This window comes from Staurois parvus, unplaced genomic scaffold (genome assembly GCF_062004578.1).
Source record: "Staurois parvus isolate SC_StPar_1 unplaced genomic scaffold, SC_StPar_1.0 ptg000153l, whole genome shotgun sequence".
NCBI lineage: Eukaryota > Metazoa > Chordata > Amphibia > Anura > Ranidae > Staurois > Staurois parvus.
The window spans coordinates 4,730,807-4,754,898 of record NW_028317949.1 but is presented as its reverse complement, the minus strand read 5'-3'; the positions used below and the strand labels follow the sequence as shown (position 1 = coordinate 4,754,898).

Genomic DNA, 24,092 nt, shown 5'->3' with positions numbered 1-24,092 from the left:
ATAACAAATAAAAAAAAAAATAATATACTGTTTGTGTGACAGAGGTGTGGGTGGAACAGAACACACACGGAGAGCAGGGGTACACATAAGGCTTTTATTGAAAGGCAGGGATAACAGAGTTCTGGTAGGCAAAGGGCTATGTCTGCAAAATGGGGCTGGCACACAGCAGGGATAGCAGAATTCTGGCAGGCAAAGGGTTAAATCTGTAACACAGGGCTAAATACACTACAGGGATGGCAGGACTCCAGCAGATAAAGAGTTAAGTCTGTAACACAGGCCGGGTACAAAGCAGGTATAGCAGAACTCTGGCAGACAAAGGTTTAAGTCCATAGCACAGGCTGGGCACACAGCAGAGATGGCAGAGTTCTTGCAGGCAAAGGGTTAATCCGTACAAGGAACTGGGCACACTGCAGGAATGGACAGGGATCCAGCACAACAGGGCTAAGTCCTTGGCACAGGGTGGCACTCTAGTACAGGAAAGGTTAGCCCAGTATCAAAGAGCAACAATCTGGTCCCAGTGAGTAGCAGACCACAAAATGGTACAGCAAAGCCCAGGAGCACAGGGCAGAAATTCAGGGACTCACCAGCCAATAGTGGCTTCAGCAGAGGAAGTCTAGGCAGAGTTGCATAGAGAAAGAGGTCCAGAGGGAAGAAGTCCTTCACCAACTCATCACGGGTCCTCGGAGGGCAGTGTGTCCTGCTTGCAGCTTCAAGACCACACATGCAACCGGTGATGGAAGAGCATAGGGTAGAGCAAAATCCCAGTGGCTGGAAAGCCGCACAGACAATGCAGAACTACAAGTCACAGCAGTGCCAAAGGCAAAGCACAGCCCATACAGAACTATCTGTCTCAGCAGTTCAATGCATCTTCTTGCGAGACCTGAAGCCATGAGCTCCACTGTCCATCACTGAATTAATCTCTGAACATTCTGACCCTTTCTGCCAGCATAGGCACATTATACTGTCCTTTGAGTTCAACCAAACCTCAAGCACCCTGTGCTGACACCTCTAGCTTTTTCCAGCTATATGACACCATGCTGTCTGTGCCTCCCGCTGAGATCAACCTCATCTCCCACCCCGAGTGGCACAGGAACTCAGATTTAATTCAAACAAGCTGACTGCGTGACACACTGTTGAGTTCAACAAAACAACACAAAAATAAAATATTATTTCTGATCTCCGTCAGAGTTTTCAATTGTGATTGAAGTCATATTGTAATTGAATATTAAAAATTATTTTTCCTTATTAATCTACAGCACTATAATTTCCTGTAAAATGCAATATAATATGGCTACCTGGAGGTGTTCTGAACACAGCTGGTGTACAGAACACCCCCTTAAAATGTCATTTCCTGCTTGAGTGATTGGCTTACGGATTTTCCCAGAAGTCTGTACTAAGATACTAGAGAGATTTTTGGCATCCCCTGCAACAAAAATTTAATTCCCTATGGGAAATCAAATCTAAAAAATGCAGACCCTGCCAGTTTACGCATTAGAACCCTGCAAGTGCAATAGAGGATTGATAATGATAAAATCACTCCCATACAGATTCACTCTGCACATGGACACAGACAAACATCTATTTCTTCAGAATAACAAAAGGCAGGAATCTGCAGCAAAGTTTGTTAAAATCCTTGCAATGTACATAGATCACACAGAGGGATTTTTTTTCTGCTCAATCTGTCCTTCAGTCCAGACACAACCTGGGAGGCTGAGGGTCACACATTGGTCTGGTATTTCATTTTCTTCCAGGCACCCCAAAGTGATCTTGGAGGGTTCCATGTTTTCTTCTTGGGGTTCACAGACTCTCTATACAGGGACAACCCAGACCAGGGGCGGACTGACAACTCATGGGGCCCCCGGGCAATAGGGGATCATGAGGCCCCTGTGTCCTTGCCCAAACTCAAAAAAGCCTATGAAAAAGTTACCAGGGGCATCTCATGCGGCCCCCTACTGACCCCAGGCCCTCGGGCGGTGCCCGAGTTTCCAAATGGTCAGTCGTCCGCCCCTGACCCAGACAAGCCCCCAAATGTAGCACTACCCCCTCAGGGGCCGCTGAGTAGTTTTTGGGTTCCCTGCATTTCTTGACCTCGCTTTGAAAGCCTAACCCCTGTTGACACCACCTAGAACCTCTGGCCAGAAGAACCCTCTGGCTGCAATGATAAAATAGACTGACACAGTTCAGTTTAGAGTGAACTAATATTTTGGTTGTATTAAGGTCAAATGTAAGCACATTGAGGCAACAGAGAAATATGTGCATGAAATAACAGCTATCACTCTTAGTAACTTCAAGGAAGGTCATAACACAGCACAATCTCAATCAGTTCTAAATGTCCTGCAATTCAGAATTTAAACAGTAACCCCAGTCCTGAGATGTTTCTTCCCCAGTGAGCAAAGAAAACTACCTAAGAGGCTAGCTCACTTTGGGCTCTCAGGGACTGATGACTGGGCTAAATTCTGATGAAAGGAGAGCTCTTCGATTAAATAGGCCACTGTCCCTTTAACCTGTAGTATTTGATCTTCTGCACGCTTGATGGGGCCCTAGTTGGTGCACATATGGTTTCAGATCTTCATTGAGGCAAAACTAGAAGTTCCTTAATAGAGGGTGAACACAAAGAAAAAGGAGCTACCCCTTTATGTGGTATTTAATTTGGGTGATATCCCTTTAACACCCAAAAGGTGAGATGTAGAATTAAGCAGAGATTAGTGAATGGACAAAACACGCTTCTGTAAGGATTAGTTCCTCTTTGGACCACAGTGGCAACTGCAGCAATAAAGGAGTTCCTAGGCAAATGGGGGGCCAACTGTGATGGAAGCAATAATACAGCTTGCCCTGTGGAGGGCAGACACTGCAGCTGGCTCTTGTGATTGGATATGCTGTGAGTGTAATAACTAGTAGGCTGGGTGAACTGGGCCTTAACACGTGTAACTTGGAAAAACAGTATCAGTCAAACAGAATAGAAAGTAGCTGAACTGAATAATGTCATTTGCAACTTAAATGGCTTGAGAATGAAACTCTCTCAACCGATCTGTGGCCTCAGCCAGGTAGCGGATAGTCTCTCTGTAGGCGGGAGACCTGTCTTGTGGTTCTTTCTTCAGAGATCACTCCGGGCAGCAGCACTGCGGTCCACCTGCTCACAGGGCAGTTCACTAGACTAATTAGCGATGTCAGCAATGCCTCCTTTCTTCCCACTTTCTGAGGCTTGGCCCAGCCTGGACCTACAGCATCACGCACAGCCTTCTCCTCACACCTGCTCACCAGCTCTCTCCATCCACTTCCTGTCCTCAGGTTCTCGGGCTTCTGTATTTGCCCCCACGCACATGCCAGCTCCTCTGGGAAATGTAGTTTGTTAACTCGCTGTCAAACAGCAAAGTCCTGCAATCAGTTTACAAATCCCACAAAGCTTTTCAACAGTCTGTACAACTGGGCTTCAGCACGCTGCCATCTTGTGTCCGTTTAACATCCTGCAACCAGTATTATAGCAGGGTGTTCCACGTACAACTACTGACCCTTTGCATTATGAAGTAAGGAGAAAGAATTAGGAAGAACAGCCAGCTTGGGTGGGGGAACGGTGGTGGCTGGTAATGGAGTTTCTGTGGCCAGGGTGGCCTGGCACTAGGTGCTCTCCAATCATAAGTTGCGTCCCTATCCTAGGGCCTGCTGCAGAATAGAACCCTCCTAGGAACTGGGCCTGGAATGCCTTGCGAAGTAAATGCAGTAGCTCCCCTCTTGGCTTTCGGGTTGAACATGGTCAAGAGTGCAGTGTGAGAAGAGTTCTTGGAAAGACTCAGCGATCAACGCTGTATATCTCAAAATGTCCTTGTAGTTGGTGTCAGGACATGTGTCATTGGCAAGTGTATCTATCGCACATTATGCTTCTATATGTGGCACCCCAGGGAAGTAGTCTGGCCTTTGGCCATGAAGGGGTGCTAAGCCCACATATGCAACAATACAATCAACATGCAGTTTCCATGTTAACATATCTGTCTGTGTGACGGGTGGTGCAGTGGTCGGGGATAGAGCTCATTAGTGCTGAGCTACACTAAGAAAGGAGTGCCTGCTATGACGACCTCCTAAGGTTCGTGTACCTGTTCCAAACAGGTACACGTGAATCTGTAACAAACACTAAAAATGTTGGTATGGAGATGCGCAGGAATTTTAAAGAGTGTGTACAAAACTATTTATACATTCCCCCACAGTGTCTCGCAGCTTGTTCTTGTGGGCTGAGCGCAGTCTGGCAGGGAGAGAAGGTTGTCAATATCCCACTGTGATTTCAGAGATGAATCACAGCCATGCGTCCAGTCTGGAGGAAGACAGATGGATGCAGTAGGGAGAAGTTACAAATCTGTAGTCCAGCTGACCTTCCTCTTTTACCAAAACTGATGGCCCGTACCTCTGGTGGAAGATTTTGCAGGTGCCTGAGCATTGCCCAAATCACGGTTACAGAGTTTTGCAGCTTGGGGCCTCATGCACACTTGAGCTCAAATAACGCCTGTTTTACAGGTGGTTGCCTTTTTTTCTGCCCCTAAATGCCCCTCTATGTTAGCCTAGGTGTCCATGTATATATACACATTTACGGGGGTTTAAAGGCAGAAACAAAAACTCATCACTTGTGTGTTCATTAGAGTGTTTTGGCAGAAAAAAAAACCACACCTAAACATGGGTAAATGCATTAAAATGCATGTCTATTGCCACTTGACCTCCGGAAGATTTACCCCCCCTTCATGACTAGGCCATGTTTTGCTTTTTGGCACTGCATTACTTTAACTGACAATTGTGCGGTCATGCAACACTGTACATAAATGAAATTTTTGTCACACAAATAGAGCTTTCTTTTGGTGGTATTTCATCATCACTGGGTTTTTGATCTTTTATTATACAAACAAAAAATTTTGAAAACTAAAAAAAAAACCAATTATTTTTAACTTTCTGCTATGAAACACATAAAATAAAAAAAATGTAATTTCTTCATAAATTCAGTGCAATATGCATTCTGCTACATATTTTTGGTGAAACAAATCCCAATAAGTGTATATTGATAGGTTTGCGCAAACATTATAGCATCTACAAACTATAGTATATATACTGGAATTTTTATTTTTTTATTGTAATAATGGTGATGATAATAGTGGGAATGCGATAGTATGGCTGACAATCTGATACTTTGTGGAACCGCTGGCGCTAATACAGCGATCAGTGTTAAAAAATATACACGGTCACTGTACTAATGACACTGGCTGGGAAGAGGTTAAACATCTAGAGAGATCAAAGGGCTAAATGTGTGCCTAACCAGTGTTTATGTGTGTACTGTGAGGTGCTTTCACTAAAGGATGTGCTGGTTTTTATTCCAGGGAAACAAAAACCAGCACATCCTCACTGACAGGACAGAGTTCTGTATTGTATGCATTGCTGATCAGCCAAAGATTGACTTCTTGCACCCGCTGATTGCCTTATGCCATGAATAATCACAGCACAGCTGGCGCGAATGCCCCCCCCCCCACATGAAAGTGGCAGATCATGCGCTGGATACATGATCCGGCACAGGAGAGCCGTTCTGCTGCCGTACTCCTGAGGTGGTCAGCAAGCGGGTTAAATAAACGCCCAAGTGCTTGACATGCCTAAAAGCATTTGCAAAAAGTGTATTTGTGTTTATGAAGAAAAGTGTTTATAAAAACCCCAGCATACATGAAGCCTGACTGCAAAACTTTAAGGCTTCAGTCACAAATAAATACATATTCACCTCCATGGCCTCAGGTGTATAAAATTGAGCACCTAGGCATGCAGACTGCTTCTACAAACATTTGTCAAAGAATGGGTCACTCTCGGGAGCTCAGCAAAATCAAGCGTGGTACTGTGATAGGTTGCCTCCTGTTTAATAAGTCCATCCATGAAATTTCCTCACTACTAAATATTCCACAGTCAACTGTTAGTGGCATTATAACAAAGTGGAACCAACTGGGAACAACAGCAACTCAGCCACCAAGTGGTAGGCCACATAAAAATGACAAAATGGGGTCAGCGCTTACTGAAGCGCATAGTGCACAAAGTCGCCAACTGTCTGCAGTCAATAGCTAAAGACCTCCAAATTTCATGTGTCCTTCAGATTAGCACAACAGTGTGTAGAGAACATCATAGAATGGGTTTCCATGGCCGAGCAGCTGCATCCAAGTCTTACATCACCAAGTGCAATGCAAAGCGTTGGCTGCAGTGGTGTAAAGCATACAGCCACTGCACTCTAGAGCAGCGGAGACGTGTTCTTTGGAGTGACAAATCATTCTTCTGTCTGGCAATCCGATGGACATGTCTGGGTTTAGCAGTTGCCAGGAGAATGGTACTTGCCTGACTGCATTGTGCCAAGTGTAGAGTTTGGTGGAGGGGGGATTATGGTGTGGGGTCGTTTTTCAGGGGTTGGGCTTGGCCCCTTAGTTCCAGTGAAGGGAACTCTTAAGGCATCAACATACCAAGACATTTTGGACACTTTCAGGCTCCCAACTTTGTATGACCAGTTTGGGGATGACCCCCTCCTCTTCCAACATGACTGTACACCAGTGCACAAAGCAAGGTCCATAAAGACATGGAGGAGCGAGTTTGGGGTGGAGGAACCTGACTGGCCTGCACAGAGTCCTGACCTCAACCCGACAGAACACCTTTGGGATGAATTAGAGCGGAGACTGCAATCCAGGCCTTCTCGTCCGACATCAGTGCCTGACCTCACAAATGCACTTCTGGAAGAATGGTCAAACATTCCCATAGACACTCCTAAACCAGCTATAACAGAGGAGGTGAAGCTGCAAAGGGCGGACCAGCTCATTATTGAACCGTACGGACTAACACTGACATGCCATTAACGTTCCTGTACGTGTAAATGCAGAAACAAGCAGCTATCACACAGTAATTACACTCGTCACATACTCCGTGCCGCCCATCCGAACACTCACACCCAGAACTACCAGCCATAATTCCTGCCAATGTCCCCGCCCCCACATCACGGCCAGCCAATCACCCCGCGTCTGACTCACACAGCGTTAGCATGAGACATAATCTGTAATTGGACACTCCTACAGTGCCTAACTCAGTGATTGGTTAGCGGGAAAGGTCGCAGTGATTGGTTCCCTGTGACAGCCTGGACAAGCTGATGGACCGGGGAAGTGTACCGGAGAGTTACAGAACTTCCGGTACGGGATTCCGCGTATCCAGTGAGGGATCTCATGTCGGCAGGTATTGTATGGAACGAAGTGACCGGGACAGACGTGGCTTATCGTGTATAAATAGCAGACGTGGACGTGTTGTCGTACCATCTGTGTCATGTGTCAGAGTAGCCTGTGCCTCTCCGAGCCGCGGAGTGACCCCTGATCGGTCTATCGGCGGTCATTGTTGCCAGGCGCTGAGTAGGAATCCGCAGTGTAGTGATCCGAATGGGGTCCTGATCAGAGCAGACTTTGTGTGCTACGCCCTCGGCTCCCTGTGTCTGATCACTGCTACAAGAACAGGTGTATGCTGGGGATTGTGTGTCCTCCTCACAGCCACACCAGTGTGCTCCTGGGAGTGGGAACCCTGAGGGGGAGCTCTACCTGATCCCCATGGAAGAGAGCATGGATCACCAGGGACCAGTGTGCTCCTGGGAGTGGGAACCCTGAGGGGGAGCTCTACCTGATCCCCATGGAAGAGAGCATGGATCACCAGGGACCAGTGTGCTCCTGGGAGTGGGAACCCTGCAGAGCGCGGGGGACATGAGGAAGCGTTGCAGAGCGCGGGGGTCATGAGGAAGCGTTGCAGAGCGCGGGGGTCATGAGGAAGCGTTGCAGAGCGCGGGGGTCATGAGGAAGCGTTGCAGAGCGCGGGGGTCATGAGGAAGCGTTGCAGAGCGCGGGGGTCATGAGGAAGCGTTGCAGAGCGCGGGGGTCATGTGAAAGCGTTGGAGAGCGCGGGAGTCATGTGGAAGCGTTGGAGAGCGCGGGAGTCATGAGGAAGCGTTGGAGAGCGCGGGAGTCATGAGGAAGCGTTGGAGAGCGCGGGAGTCAGGAGGAAGCGTTGGAGAGCGCGGGAGTCAGGAGGAAGCGTTGGAGAGCGCGGGACTCATGAGGAAGTTTGGTGTTGTAAAATGCAGGAGTCGTGAGGAAGTGTTGCAGAGTGCAGGAGTAAGTAGTGGTACAGAGTTCAGGGCTCAGGAAGTACTGCAAAGTGCAGGGGCTCAGTGGTAACCGCACACGTAACACAGTTTTCAGGGCTCAGTGGTAACGGCACACGTAACGCAGTTTTCAGGGCTCAGTGGTAACAGCACAGGCAATGCAGTTTTAAGGGCTCAGTGGTAACAGCACAGGCAATGCAGTTTTCAGGGCTCAGTGGTAACGGCACAGGTAACGCGGAGCTCAGGGCTCAGTGGTAATGGCACAGGTGACGCAGTGTTCAGGGGTCACGGGGGTAGAAATTTGTTAAACAACTTGTCCAAGGGACTAAATTGGGGTCCCAATCTACATGTCCCTCATGACAATCTACTTGCCCCCCCCCCCCCCCCCCTCCTACAAAGAGGACCTGCCACTTATATGCTTTCAGATGGGGGTCTATTGGTCCCCTATGTGATAGCAATAATAAAATAAAATAAAAAAATTAACACATTAAAAGTAAAAAAAAAAAAATACAAAATTTGAGCCTTCCCATCCCCACATATGCAGACATTTTGGTTTTTGGCCAAGTGCATCCTGAATTTTTGGTTTCGGCACCAGAATTTTAATTTTGGTGCACCACCACTAGACAGAATAGATAAAATGGCTGCATGCTTCACTAATTAAAGTGTGTATATAGCAAAAACTTTTTTTTTTTTGATTGGATTAAGGAGTTAGAATGTGTCCTGGGAGATTTTTTAGGGAGGCAACAGGAAGTGAAGAAAATTCTTCAACGTGCAGATATATACACACTATATCGCCAAAAGTATTGGGGCACCCCTCCAAATCATTGGATTCAGGTGTTCCAATCACCTCCATGGCCACAGGTGTATACAATCAAGCACCTAGGCATGCAGACTACTTCTACAATCATTTGTGAAAGAATGGGTCACCCAGAAGCTCAGTGAATTCAACCATGGAACAGTGATAGGTTGTCACCTGTGCAATAAGCCACAAATTGGTAGGCCACGTAAAATGACAGAGTGGGATCAGCGCATGCTGAAGCGCACAGTGCGCAGAAGTCACCAACTGTCTGCAGAGTCAATAGCTAAAGATCTCCAAACTTCATGTGGCCTTCAGATTAGCCCATCAATAGTGTATAGAGAACTTCATGGAATGGGTTTCCATGGCCGAGCAGCTGCATCCAAGCCTTACATCACCAAGTGCAATGCAAAGCGTCGGATTTAGTGATGTAAAGCACACCGCCACTGGACTCTAGAGCAATGGAGACGTGTTCTCTGGAGTTACCAATCACGCTTCTCTGTTTGGCAATCCAATGGATGTGTCTGGGATTGGTGGTTGCCAGGAGAACGGTACTTGCCTGACTGCATTGTGCCAAGTGTAAAGTTTGGTGGAGGGGGGATTATGGTGTGGGGTTGTTTTTAAGGGGTTGGGCTTGGCCCCTTAGTTCCAGTGAAGGGAACTCTTAAGGCATCAGAATACCAAGACATTTTGGACAATTTCATGCTCCCAACTTTGTGGGAACAGTTTGGGGATGGCCCCTTCCTGTTCCAACATGACTGAGCACCAGCGCACAAAGCAAGGTCCATAAAGACATGGATGAGCGTGTTTGGGGTGGAGGAACTTGACTGGTCTGCACAGAGTCCTGACCTCAACCCGACAGAACACCTTTGGGATGAATTAGAGCAGAGACTGCAGCCAGGCCTTCTCGTCCGACATCAGTGCCTGACCTCACAAATGCACTTCTGGAAGAATGGTCACACATTCCCATATAAACACTTCTAAACCTTGTGGACAGCCTTCCCAGAAGAGTTGAAGCTGTTCCATATATAGGTGACTTTGCAGTTCCAGGTAGGGGACGTGTGTGCCCTACCTGCGCTGCCAGTCGCGGCCTTGGCCGGTGATTCCCCGCTGGTACCTGGTGATCTCCGAGGATTTCCGAGGGGGGGAGAGACCTGTATGGAAACAATACAGATATCTCCCCTGTCAGCTCCTGCACTCTGCTTTGTATGGCTCTGCTATAGCTCTCAAAGCAGTGAGCTTACAGTGAAACACACACACAGCCCACATAGTAAAACAGCACAAAGTTAACCCTTTGATTGCCCCTCATGTTAACCCCTTCCTGCCCAGTGCCATTAGTACAGTGTCAATGCTTTTTATTAGCACTGATCACTGTATTGGTGTCACTGGGGATGTCAGTGACACCAAGACAGTTCCCCCCAGTGTTAGAATGTCCGCCGTAGTCCTTTTGTAAGTCACTGATCCACGCCATTACTAGTAGAAAAAAAACATTCCTGTGTATATATACCGCCATTTGTAAACGCTATAGCTTTCACGTAAACCAATTAATTTACACGTATTGGGATTTTTTTTATCAAAGATATGTAGCAGAATACATTTTGGTCTAAATTTATGACAAAATTAGATTTTTGAAAAATAAAATATTACGGCACATGTTTAATTGCAAAAAGTAAAATTATAGAGTTTTTTTTTTTTTCAAAATTGTCGGGTTTTTTTTTGTTCATAGCTCAAAAATAATAAAAACCGCACGGGTGGTCATAATACTACCGAAAGAAATCTCTATTTGTGGGGAAAAAAGGACACAAATTTCATTGTCGGTTAAAGTAACGCAGCGCCATATCGCAAAAAATTGCCTGGTCAGGAAGGGGGGTAAATCCTCTGAAATGCAAGTGGTTAAATACCAAGAGTGCATCACATACAGAATGCAGAGTTTGGGGGGAGGTTACAGAGAGCAGAGTTCAGGAGTGCGCTACACACAGAGTGCAGAGTTCAGGAGTGCGCTACACACAGAGTGCAGAGTTCAGGAGTGCGCTACACACAGAGTGCAGAGTTCAGGAGTGCGCTACACACAGAGTGCAGAGTTCAGGAGTGCGCTACACACAGAGTGCAGAGTTCAGGAGTGCGCTACACACAGAGTGCAGAGTTCAGGAGTGCGCTACACACAGAGTGCAGAGTTCAGGAGTGCGCTACACACAGAGTGCAGAGTTCAGGAGTGCGCTACACACAGAGTGCAGAGTTCAGGAGTGCGCTACACACAGAGTGCAGAGTTCAGGAGTGCGCTACACACAGAGTGCAGAGTTCAGGAGTGCGCTACACACAGAGTGCAGAGTTCAGGAGTGCGCTACACACAGAGTGCAGAGTTCAGGAGTGCGCTACACACAGAGTGCAGAGTTCAGGAGTGCGCTACACACAGAGTGCAGAGTTCAGGAGTGCGCTACACACAGAGTGCAGAGTTCAGGAGTGCGCTACACACAGAGTGCAGAGTTCAGGAGTGCGCTACACACAGAGTGCAGAGTTCAGGAGTGCGCTACACACAGAGTGCAGAGTTCAGGAGTGCGCTACACACAGAGTGCAGAGTTCAGGAGTGCGCTACACACAGAGTGCAGAGTTCAGGAGTGCGCTACACACAGAGTGCAGAGTTCAGGAGTGCGCTACACACAGAGTGCAGAGTTCAGGAGTGCGCTACACACAGAGAGCTGAGTTCAGGAGTGCGCTACACACAAAGAGCTGAGTTCAGGAGTGCGCTACACACAGAGCAGAGTTCAGCCTTCTTCCACAGCTGCTTACCTCTGCATCCCCCATCCACATCTCACTTTCACCCCTCTTCAGCTCCAACCTCTGTATGCCCCCACCCTCACCATCTTCCACTTGTCTTACTTTTGTTGCTGTGTTAAGCTGAAGCACCCAGCTGACTCTTGTACCTCCCTGCGCACTGTAGGTGGCTGTGCGTCTATCACTTGCAGGGAGATCATCCAGAGGGGGGTGTCAGCATCCACACTGCACCCTGGGCACCTGCATCTCCCTTATTCCCATCTTGCACTCGGTGGGAACCACTCAGGAGATCAGATCTGTTGGAGCTGTTGGGAGACAAGCTGGACTTCTATGTTATACAGGTGATAGTGGTGAGCAGAGGGCCTGAGCCAGAAGTGGTGCAACTGAGTTCCACCAAGTTCCAGCTGAAAACAAGCCCTGACTGTAGATGATAATATATTTAACCCCTTGCCTACCAGGCACTTATACCCCCTTCCTTACCAGGCCAATTCTCAGCTTACAGCGCTGTTGCATTTTGAATAACAGTTGCGTGGTCATGCAACATTGTACCCATATGAAATTTTTATAATTTTTTTTCTCACAAATAGAGCTTTCTTTTGGTGGTATTTACTTGCTACTGGATGTTTTACTTTTTGCGCTATAAACAAAAAAAGAGCAAAACATTTGAAAAAAAAATGTCTTTTTTTCTATTATAAAATTTTGCAAACAGGTAATTTTTCTCCACTGATGTGCGTTGATGAGGCTGCACTGATAGGCAGCACTGAAGGGCACTGATAGGTGGTACTGATGAGGTGGCATGGATAGTCAGCACTGATGGGCACTAATGAGGTGGCACTTATGATGGGCACTGATAGGCAACACTGAAGGGCACTGATAGGCAGCACTATTTATTATTATTATAGTACAGGTTTTATATAGCTAATGAGGTGGCATGGATAGGTGGCACTGATAGGCGGCATTGATGGGTACTGATAGGCGGCACTGAAGGGCCCTGATAGGCAGCACTAATGAGGTGGCACTGATAGGCGGCACAGATGGGTACTTATAGTGGGCACTGATAGGCAACACTGAAGGGCACTGATATGCAGCACTGATGATGGGTACTGATAGCACTGATAGACAGCACAGATAGTCAGCACTGACTGGTGGCACAGACTGGCGGCACTGATGGGCTCAGATGGGTGGCACTTCTGGGCCCAGGAGGCGGAACTGGTGGATGGCACTGATGGGCACCGATCATCAGTGCCGATCCCTGCTCTGACAACTGCCGGTTCTCGGCAGTACTTTCCTCATGCTCTGACAGCGTGAGGAAAGTGCAGCCGAGAACTGGCAATTGCATTTCCCTGTGATCAGTGTGTCATTGGACATGGCTGATCAGTAGAAGGCCGCTGTGGTTGGCCTTTTACCACATCACGTGATCAGCTGTGTCTGTAGGACACAGCGTTCGCCGGGTGCGCGCCCCCTGGGGCGCTCAGGAGAGCTCGTTCTGGGAGGACCTCATATGACGCCCTCCCAGAACTGTCCGTCCGCAGTGCAGCCGTCATTCAGCTATCTGCGGTCGGCAACTAGTTAAAGTCTTTGCAATTTTACATTGAGGAACATTATTCTGACATTTGACAATTTTTAGACACAACCTTTTATAGATTGGGGAACCTCTGCTTGTCTTTACTTTTGAGACACAGGGAGGTTGATTTACTAAAGGCAAATATACTGTGCACTCACAAGTGCAGTTGTGCTAGATCTGAGGGGAAGCTCTGCTGATTTCTATCATTCAATCCCGTGCTAGCAAAAATGCTGTGTTTTATTTTCCTTGCATGTTCCCCTCAGATCTAAAGCAACTGCACTTGCAGTGCACAGCCTATTTGCCTTTAGTAAATCAACCCATTTGACTCTCTAAGATGCTCTTTTTATACCCAATCATGTTACTGACCTGTTGCCAATCAACCTAAGTAGTTGCAAAAAGTTCTTCTAGCTCTTCCTTGTTAATATCATTTAATTTTCCAGTTTTTGTTGCCCTGTCCCAACTTTTTTCAGACATGTTGCTGCCATCAATTTCAAAATGACCTTATTTTTTTTTCTAAAATAGTAAATTTTCTCATTTTAAACATTTGATATATTTTCTGTTGTGAATAAAATATGGGTTTATAAGATTTGCAAATCATTGCGTTCTGTTTTTATGTAGATTTTACATATAGCATCCCAACGTTTCTTTGGAATTGGGGTTGTATTATGTACATGTATGCTGTGTGTGTGTATATGTGGGTATGTATAAATATATTTATTATACCTCAAATTGTAAAACCGTTTAAAAGAATACAGTTGGGAGAATATTTTCAGTGTTGCACAAGAAGTCTCCTTTACTATGATCATATGGAAATGTGAAAATCTTTTAAGAATCCCCACTTATCCTCAGCCCTCCCCTGACACACGTATGCAGCTTTATGTCGCAGTGTAATAGTACATGTTTGTATTTCCACCACAGCAAGCAAGATGCAGATGTGACACTGAAAGAGGAAGTAGGATGTACACCTGAAAGTACACAACAGTTAGAACCTGAATTTCTGAACTGTGCTATAGATGTGTCATCGTTTAAAGAAACAAACCCCATCATCTCTGCAAATAACAGAGGACCTGATATAGAAAATGGGTGAGTCTATCATTTGGACGTAGTGGAAAGTGTGACAGATTTGGCTACTTAGTGGAAACATTTTTATCCATGAGCTTGTCTTGCATTAATGTTTGTTTGTATGGGACAGAAACAAACTGGGAAGTTAAAGCAGACCACCAGCCAAATCTTTGTTTGAGCGTTTCAGAAAGCATTAGAATATCCATACAGGTTTTTTTTTTTTCGCAGTGTCCCAATTTTTTTCAATTCCTGTTTAACCCCTTGGTGCTGAACAGGGGCGGACTGACCATTTGGAAACTCGGGCACTTCCCAAGGGCCCAGGGTCAGTAGGGGGCCCCATGAGATGCCCCTGGTACCTTTTTCATAGGCTTTTTTGAGTTTGGGCAAGGACACAGGGGCCCCATGATCCCCTATTGTCCAAGGGCCCCATGAGTTGTCAGTCCGCCCCTGGTGCTGAATGTACACATATATAAAGCCCCACTGGACTGGGCTTTTTTCCACGGGGCCGCATATATGCTTACCTGCCTTTGTGCTGTACAACACACTCTCAGCACAGAGACCGGGGTTCTCATCGGGAGCACAGAGACCGGGGTTCTTATTGGGAGCACCGAGTCCCGTACTAATGATCGGGACCAGGAACTCCTTGTTCTAGGTCACCTGATCACTGTGATAGCCTCTGATTTGCTGTCACAGTGATCAGTCACTGTGAAGCCCACCCCTCTGTTTCTCTCTCTGTGATTGGAGAGGAGATATACATTGTATTTGTATCTCTCTCTCTCTCTATGCTTGCAAAGTGAGAAAAATAAATGTGTGTAAAAACTAAATAAAATAAAGAACAAATACCTAGATCAAGGTTTGATCTTGGTCATTACCAGGGTTAGGGCAGTATATTTTGGGCAGGATTAAAAAAAAACGTTTAAATCATTATCAGTGTCCGTTAGTGTCAGTGTGTTTTTAGGTAGGATAAAAAACAAAATGTGCACTATTGTTTCTGGGCCTTACTATGGGTATAAACAACAAATAACATTCACATATGTGGTATCGCTGTGATCGTCAGGAGCAGGAGAATTTATTTTGGGTTGTTCTTTGGTGGTAGGTTATGGTAGTAACAAGAAATATATACAGATAGATTAAAAACATATTTTTTTTTCTATATTGGACCAGTTTTTCTTTGATAATAAAAAAAAAAAAATCAGGAGATATCCATCACCATTTACCACCAAATGAAAGCCCAATTTATATGGTTTTACAAACAGGTCATAGTTGCAAAATTGTGCTTAGGCATTAACAATTGTTTTACCATAAGGTATGAAGGGGTTAAGAGACACAACAAGAAATGAGTGGGAAATCCCACCTTTGACAGTTGTCATTTCTGGCCTGGTGACAGTGGCATGGATCACCACAATGGGGCCACAAACAGCAGCAAACAATTAAAAAAACTAAAACAGGTTCTAGCCCTTCTCGCTCCATCCACAAATTGATATTGGCTGACGTTTTATGTTAATTCATTATATAATTATCTGTAAAATTTTAAGTTTGAATGAGGGAAAGGAAAGTAAAAGACAAATAGGCAGATCAATTAATAAACAGGATGGATGCAAGCTTAGATATCGGTCTGTTTGCTGTATATCATACGCTGAGCTCTCGGTTGGCTTTTGTGACAGTATTTGGCTAGATTACATCCCTTTAGAGTTTTTGAAGGATGGATTAAATAAATCTACACTCTATTGTATTTGATGGAAACAACGCTTTGCCTGCATCTTGCAATTCAAGTTCTTTCACAACTTCTAGTGTGTAGGAGTAGGAGGCATGTATTTAAAGGAGTGACACCTTGGCTTTATATATCATAGATCTGCATGCTTGCTCTAGTATGCAGTAATCTGTTTTAGCTAATCAGATTTTAATCTTTCTGCAGGTTCAGTGACTGGTTACATAATTGCCTGGGATATGGCTTCTTTTTATGTGGATCTGTGAATTTTTTTGGTTTAATTGCTGTTTCATATATTCCTAATTATATATCATTTTTGTTTTTTAATTTAGGGGAAAATCTCATAATCTTGACCCTGGAGAGGCTTGCACTTACCAGCATCCACAAGTAATGGCCTGTGATCCCCAGAATACTGCTGTTGTGGATGTAACCGAAAAAAGGGGTTCAGGCATAACTTCATTGGTAGCTGATGAAAATGCAGATATGATGATCCTTCCTGAATGCTGTAAGAGGTCCAGATTGGTTACAGAACCCCAGCCTCTTCGGATTGATGGGTAAAGCATTTTGATAGCTTTGTTTTCTCCTCTATAAGAAATAACACACATAAACAATATGGCCAAAGGTTAGTAGATAATTGACCATTACTTCTATATGCGCTTGCCTCAGGACATCACACTACAAGTGAAGTTGCCCCCCTTTTACAGATATAACAGCGTATAATCTCCTGGGAAGTTTGTGTGTGTGTCTTGAAATGAGCTGCAGTCTGCAACTCAACTCCTTGTAATGTATCCAAATTTTGTCAATGCCTACTTACTAAATGCAGTGTTTCCAAGCGTCTTGACTTGTGCAGGGATCACTCCTCTGGTGTGTATGTATGTAGTGGCGAATTTCATTTTTGTGAAAAAAATTAATTTAAAACAATCTTAATTACATGTTAATGTAATTTTAAATACATATATTTTTACCTATCAAAGTATTTGTTTTGCCTGTTAAGTCCTTGTCGGACAACATATCCTTAGCTTCCAGTGCAACAGCAGCAGGGTGGATAAAAATCAATGATTTTTAAAAAAAAAATTAAAAAAATCGGATTTTTTTTATTTAAATCATTTTTTTTTTAATTTAAATCGGATTGTTTTGAATAAAATGCTTTTTGAGGAAAATATATTACCATCCATAGGTTATTCCATCATGAAATAAATATTCGTTTTTTAATTATGTAGAATAAGGCTGTATATGTTTAATTTTTTTGGTAAATAAATTCCATGAATCCATTCACAATGTCATGCTCTTCCAGAGGTTTTTGTAAGATTATTGGGCAGTTTCTCTGCCTACAAGATATTATCACAGATGCTTGCTTTACTTTTGCAGTTCTCAAAACTGAATTTGTTCATGTTATAACATTTTTGCTGTGAAGAAGAGGCATGTGATCTCCACTGAGTCAGAGTTAAGAAAAAGACCTTAATCCTAACTTCTACAAACCTATGAATACAGAATCAACCCCTTCAGTGCTAAGTTTCAAGAAGTTCAGTGAATAGAATAGAAACAATATTTTTCTGATTGTTTGGAGTGGAATAGATCTGCACAAGAAGAAAGTGAAACTAAGTGTGAGGAGGAAGGGGCTGACAGTCTAAGTTTCTTAAAATATATATATTTTGTTTAGCCAAATTAGTTAACAAACATGGATGTTTAAGCAAATCACATATGCTGGAATGTTATTGTTTCAGTTGAATAAATCTATTTAAATTGTTATTATTAAGGTAATGATTATTTTTCTCCTACAGAAAAGTTGTCCAAATACGAATGATTAACCTATTAAACTGGGGATAAAAAAACTAATATGAAAAGTTGTTATTCTAAAAATCTTCATCTACTTGAATATTAAAGTTATACCAGCAAGAATTAGTCTTTATGTAGAAAACTAGGATTTAAATCAAGCCTTACTGACTAGTGATTTAAATCGTGATTTAAATCATGATTTAAATCAGTTTGATTTAAATCAAATCCACCCTGAACAGCAGCATGTCACTCTGTTTTACTCTGTTATCACCATGATCCCTGTCAGCACATGCAATACAGAGCCCCCAGTCTGCTGTAAAAGGGATTAAAAGAGACTACGAGGTTTATAGGGTAACTCGACTTTTGTGGGAGAACAAAATTGACAAATAAAATATAATATAGCATATACCATTGCGATTCAACTCATGTTGTCATTGGATGTTATAAAAAATATTGTTTCTGTTTTAATCTGCAGCACTGTAATATTCTGTAAAATGCAATGCAATATGGGCTACCTGGAAGCGTTCTGTACACAGATGGAGTACACAACACCCCTTGAAAATGTCATTTTCTGTTTGAGTGATTGGCTTACTGATTTTCCCAGAAGTGTACACTAAGGGCTCATTCACACTTGACTGTTTTTCCAACTCCTGCCAAACGCCCCTATAGCATTTGACAAGCGTTGGTCCAGCGTTTGCAGAGCGTTTTTAACGCTCGGCAAACGCCGCATGCGCGGTTTAGCGGCGGTTGCTAGGCGTTTGCCAAGCATTAAAAACACCCCACAAACGCCTATAATGAAGTTTGAATGATGTTACCGCTCCGCAAACACCTCGCAACCGCACTGCAAATGCCCGGTTAGCGGAGCGGCACCATAGACTTGAATAGGAGGCTTCAACTCCTCCTGACTCGACCAGAGGCGTCCGTTTTGCCGCAACGCAATGCGACACTAACGCTCCCATATGAACAGCACTATGTGCTGCAATGTGCAGAATTTTCCCAGGCGTTTGGGAAATGGTAAAAACGCTTCCCAAACGCCTGTCTGCCGCTTGCTAACAAGGCTAGTGTGAACGTAGCCTAAGTTATGTCAGATTTTTGGCATCCCGTGCAACAAATTGTCATTTTTTTGGTGAGATACTCCCAACGGGAAATCACATCTAAAGGGATACAGACATTGCCATGTTCCTCAACAGAGTCCTGCAGGTGCAGCAGCTGATTCATAATCATAAACCCCTCCAATACAGATTCACTCTGCATATGGATACAGACAAACAGCTTTTGTTTCAGAATAACAAAAAGGTAGGAATCTGCAACAAAGTTTGTTAAAATCCTTACAATCTACATAGATTACTCAAAGGAGAATGTTTTTTTTTTATCAACCAAAGTGGAGTTACTCTTTAATGAAATTTTAGATCCTTACACTAGTTTTATTTTTTATTCTTTTTTTGCTGCATACATATTTGTATTAGTTGATATTGCAAATATCAGCTTGACGTTCAGTGTTGAGGAAAATGATTGTCCTATTTTGTGAGTCATGGTGATTTGTGTAATGGGTAGGGCCGATACATATTATAGACAGGATGTCTGAGTATTTAAAGTGTAGATCAAAGCTCCATAATGAAAGCTTGCTTCGTAATGGGTGTGGTTAGCACAAAATTTTTAGCTAGTACGAAATGGCATTTTGGTTTAATTTGTGTAACACTTATTTTGCCAAAGGAATTCTTGTATGAATTAGATTTAACACACCATAATCCAAAATATTAGAGTATAATTAAAGGCAAAAGTTTTTTTGAAAATTTTGGACAGAGTGCAGAGGGATTAGAACGCTTATCAGTTTGTATTGCTGTCTGTATCTTCCCTGTTTGTCCTTTTTACTATTACCACTGAAAGTAAAAGTAAAAGAAAATCCCGAATTTTGGGTTGTCCCCAGAAAAGTAATAGATGGAAACTTTTCCAATGGGGACACTAGTTCTGGTGACCTGGGGCTCCCAAGGAATTCCCTTAACCTCCCTGGCGGTATGATTATTTCAGATTTTTGGTTCTGAAAGCGGTACCATTATTTTGCATGGAAATATGTCGTTTTTTTATTATTTTTTTAATACAGTAACAATACAGTTCAATACACGAGGGATAGGAGAGCCCTGCTCCTTGGAGCTTACAATATAGGAGGGAGGGGAGTGATAATGATTTGTGGGGAAATTCGTCATCAGACACTGAAAACGATTTTGCGACTAAGCTCAGGGATGTGTGAACATGGCGCTCTATTTCAAATTTCAGTGTTTTTGGTTTGATTACATTATTGAATTAAATGTATTATTATTATATTATTTTTTATGATTATTTATTATATTACTTATGATTTCGTGTTTCAGATTTTATCATACCTGGGATGTTTACTAGACTCTTGTTCGGACAGATTTCAGTGAGTTATTCCAAAGAATTACAGGCCTACAATAAAAAAACAACGTATTTCCATGCAAAAAAAATGTACCGATTTGAGCACAGAAATACTAACATAATCAGACCGCTAGGGAGGTTAATAGCAAAAAGTCAAAAATATTGTTTTTTTTTTTTCTCAAAAATGTTGTTTTTTTTTTTTTAAAGCCGCACAAAAAAAAAAAAACGCACAGGCTATCAAATATGACTAAAAGAAAGCTCTATTCATGGAAAAAAAAGGACGTAAATTTTATTTGGGTGCAGCGTTGCATGACTGCGCAATTGTCAGTTGAAGTAACGCAGCACTGTATCGCAAAAAATGGCCTGGTCAGGAAGAGGGGTAAGTCCTATGGAGGGCAAGTGCTTAAAATGCAGTTTAAACTTTGGACAATTCAAATGTTTTGGCCTGGGCATCACTGTTAAACTGCAGTATTCTTGATGATCACATCTCTTTTACATAGGGCTGCGTGTCATTACCACCTGAGATTGATTCCCTTCACATCTTGTGACAATGCACATTTGTTGGGTGTTGTATTGTGAATGGCTTTACACTAAGAGCTTGACAATTGTATGCAGACTTTGGTTTGTTGTAAAGGAATGCATGATACCTCCATTATAGAGCAATGAACATATTATGTAAAATAAATACTTGGCACACCATATTCTTACAGTTGCACATTAATGCCACATGATCATCTAAATCCTTTGCATATGGGATTTTTTATTCCTCCATGATGTACTGGATCATACATGCACGTGCTGCAGTGAACATATGTAGAATTTCAGAGTGTACTCTCCAGTATCTGAACCTATGCTGGCTGAATGATGAGCTTAAAATAAAAATGAGACTTTTCTGTATAGTTTCTGAGTCTAACTCAGCACTGTTACCATTTTCAGATGTACATACCATGTATGAAGTGCACAGGGCAATCGTTAAAGGAGCCTGTAAAAGAAACAAAAAATGATACAAGGTTCCACATTATGGTACTATCGGATTTATATTTATACGGATTCCAAACAGTGACTTTCATTTCACAGCATAGCGCACAAGGTTTTTTATTTTTATATATGCTTTTTAGCTTGTCTTATACACATTTCATGGCTTAGGGCTCGTTCACACCATGGTGCAGAGACATCAGTTTTTCTGCATGCATTCTTCAAGCGCACAACAAAATGAATTGTTCTCTATGTGACCTGTTCACATCACAACACTAGTATCACATGCATATTTTTTCTGTGCAGGAATCTGCAATGTGTATAAAAGTCATTGAAGCGTGCATGAAAACTGATGTCTCTGCAAGTTAAATCTGCTTGTCAGTTTCCATCAGTTTTTCTGCACGTATGATGTGAATGAGCCTTTAGCCCTGGTTTACACTGAACGCGACTTTAAAATTGCACTACTTCACTTGCAGTAGCGTGATTTCAAAGCTGCAGATCAGTGTGATTTGTACCGGGGATTGCACTGCGGATTAGAACTTTGTTTAATAGAAGTCAATGCAACTCGCAATGAAAAAAGTAGCAAAGGAACCATTTTTAAAATCAGGCTCCTTCAAATTGCACTGAATAACATAGAAATACATTAGATGTGACTTCAGGTGTGAAATCGCATGTCGCACCGGTGTGAACCAGGGATTAGTGCTGCAGTCACTTATATTTTCTTAGTGAATATAATACTGTATTTTGTTTGTAGTTTTTAATTAAAAAAAAAATGATATGGACATTATGGGGTTTATTTACTAAACCTGGTTGACTCAGAATCTTGTCCACTTCTGCATAAAAACCAATCAGCTTCCAGGTTTTATTGCTGAAGCTCAACTGAACATGCTGAGGTTAGAAGCTGATTGGCTACCATGCACAGGTGCCCAAGATTCTGAGTCAACCAGGTTTAGTAAATAAACCCCTATGTGTTACAATTTATAAAAAACTGGGCATAAAATAAACTTTTTTACAAACATGATATTATTGTTGTATGATCAGCTAGAAAGGTTTTGAGATCATAATCGAGCATATTTATTCACAGACTCACAAGACAGTGGCTTTCTTGCGGTTTTTATTCTTGCACAGTAGGAATTCTTACTGCACATGGGTACTGTTTTGCTAAAGGATGTTTAGTTTTGTGTAGCCCCACTTGTGATCTTGCTGCCACTGCCAGGCACTAGAACCAGGGCTGGGGCCTCCACTAAAGCCACATGGCAACTTCTGCTCTGGACATTGATGGGGTTTTAGCATGTCCACTGTAAACACGTGCCCTGCTGTAGATTCTAGTCCTGCCCCCCTTCCTCAAGCTGCTATACAAGTGACTGATGGAAAGAAAGTGTTAAGGACCTGTCTTTAGAAATCCCTAAAGTTATTGTAAAAACCACTAACAAAAAAACCATGTGTGTGAGAACAAACACATGCATGAGAACAACAGCTCTAAGAGAAACTGTTACCAGAGAAAAACTAAAAGGAGGGGAAACTCCTTTAAAAAGTGAGATGATGCGCAGATAATGAAAGGGTATACCTTTATAGTAATACATAAAAAATTAGGCAACATAAACTTTGTTGCTCAGTTCTAAATAAAGAGCCAGTAACACTATTACATGGGAGAGTGGTGACTTCAGATTTCGACTAAGAAAGCAGCCAGCAGGGACACTTTGCATTGAATGTAACTACTGTCCCTTGTGCTGATTACAAAAAAAATTGCTAAACTTATGCAGGCCATAGATGGGTTGTAAATCGGCCGATTTTTTGGCCAAAAAAAAAATTGGCCGATTTTCACACCGTTAATGGGTTAATTGGTCGGCAGTTTTTTTGGATTTTGGCACATTTTGTTAATCGGTAAAGTTGGAAAAAAATTGCGGCAATGATGGGCAAATCGGCCGATCTTTTTACCAATAAAAAATCTGCGCATGAGCTGTGACCTGCAAGAAAAAGAAGAATTCCAGTCCGCTATTATATTTGACATGAAAAAGTATTGCGGTTGCAACAATGTATCCATTTGTATCCAAATAAAACATATGTATCCAAAATGGATACAAATAGATACAATGTTGCAACCTCAATACTTTTTAATGTCAAATATAATAGCGGAGCTCTCTGCAGGGACAGAAGTAATTAAATGCCGGCCGTAGACGGAACAAAAATCGGCTGATTTTTTTTTTTTTACCGTTGGTGGTAACGTCGGCCTATTGAACGACCAGTTTTTTTTGTTTTTTTTTAAACAGCCGGTTTTTGACCCATCTATGGCCTGCATTAGGATTTAAGTTTGTTATATCCAGATAAATTTGGTGGTTTAATCTTGAAAGATTCCTTTTAAATTCTTTGTGCAAGTTCATTACTACCATTACAGCATGCTGAATGACAGAGTTTATTAGATGCAGAAAAGGAGAAGCTCCTATTGCATCGTAGGATTTCAGCTTTTATTCTGCTTTTGGTTCATCTATGTCATGCGGGGGGGGGGGGGTGTTGAGGGGAGCATTCTATTAATATTATTTTTTTTATTGCTTGAAATCAAGTGACTTTTTTGTGTCCATGGAAATAATGTTTTGGGTTTTTTTGCAGTTAGTACTGTTATGTAGCCAGTTGAGATGCAGTGTGCTTTTCAGAGTTCTTCAAGGAAGAATGTAAAGATAAAAAAGCATGCATTATCTATAGCACAGGAACAGTTACAAAGGGTAACCATATTAAATGAAAGTTGTTTTAGGCCACTATTTTACTTTAACTGCTTGAGTAGGGTTACAAGCAGATTTCTTTTAATACCAAATAACAACAGATGTGAGCTTAGTCCTCGGGATCACAACAAGCTTGTGAACTATTTAATAGTGGACATTAAGGGATCAGCAACCGGTATTAACTAGAATACTATGTATGG

The 24,092-nt window shown here is 42.9% G+C and overlaps 1 protein-coding gene across 2 annotated transcripts in view; it reads left to right on the top strand.

The window, feature by feature from the left end:
- OTULIN (OTU deubiquitinase with linear linkage specificity) overlaps positions 1-24,092 on the top strand; it is an 89,404-nt gene that overhangs the window by 5,238 nt on the left and 60,074 nt on the right. Inside the window, exons 1-3 of one of the 2 annotated variants that reach the window (XM_089674836.1) lie at positions 7,074-7,218; positions 14,179-14,343; positions 16,363-16,584. In XM_089674836.1, the coding sequence (XP_089530962.1) occupies positions 7,136-7,218; positions 14,179-14,343; positions 16,363-16,584 (470 nt within the window). In that variant the 5' untranslated portion in view covers positions 7,074-7,135. Of the gene's footprint in view, positions 1-7,073; positions 7,219-14,178; positions 14,344-16,362; positions 16,585-24,092 lie in introns of those variants that run through there. The other variant, XM_089674837.1, reaches the window with a different exon arrangement.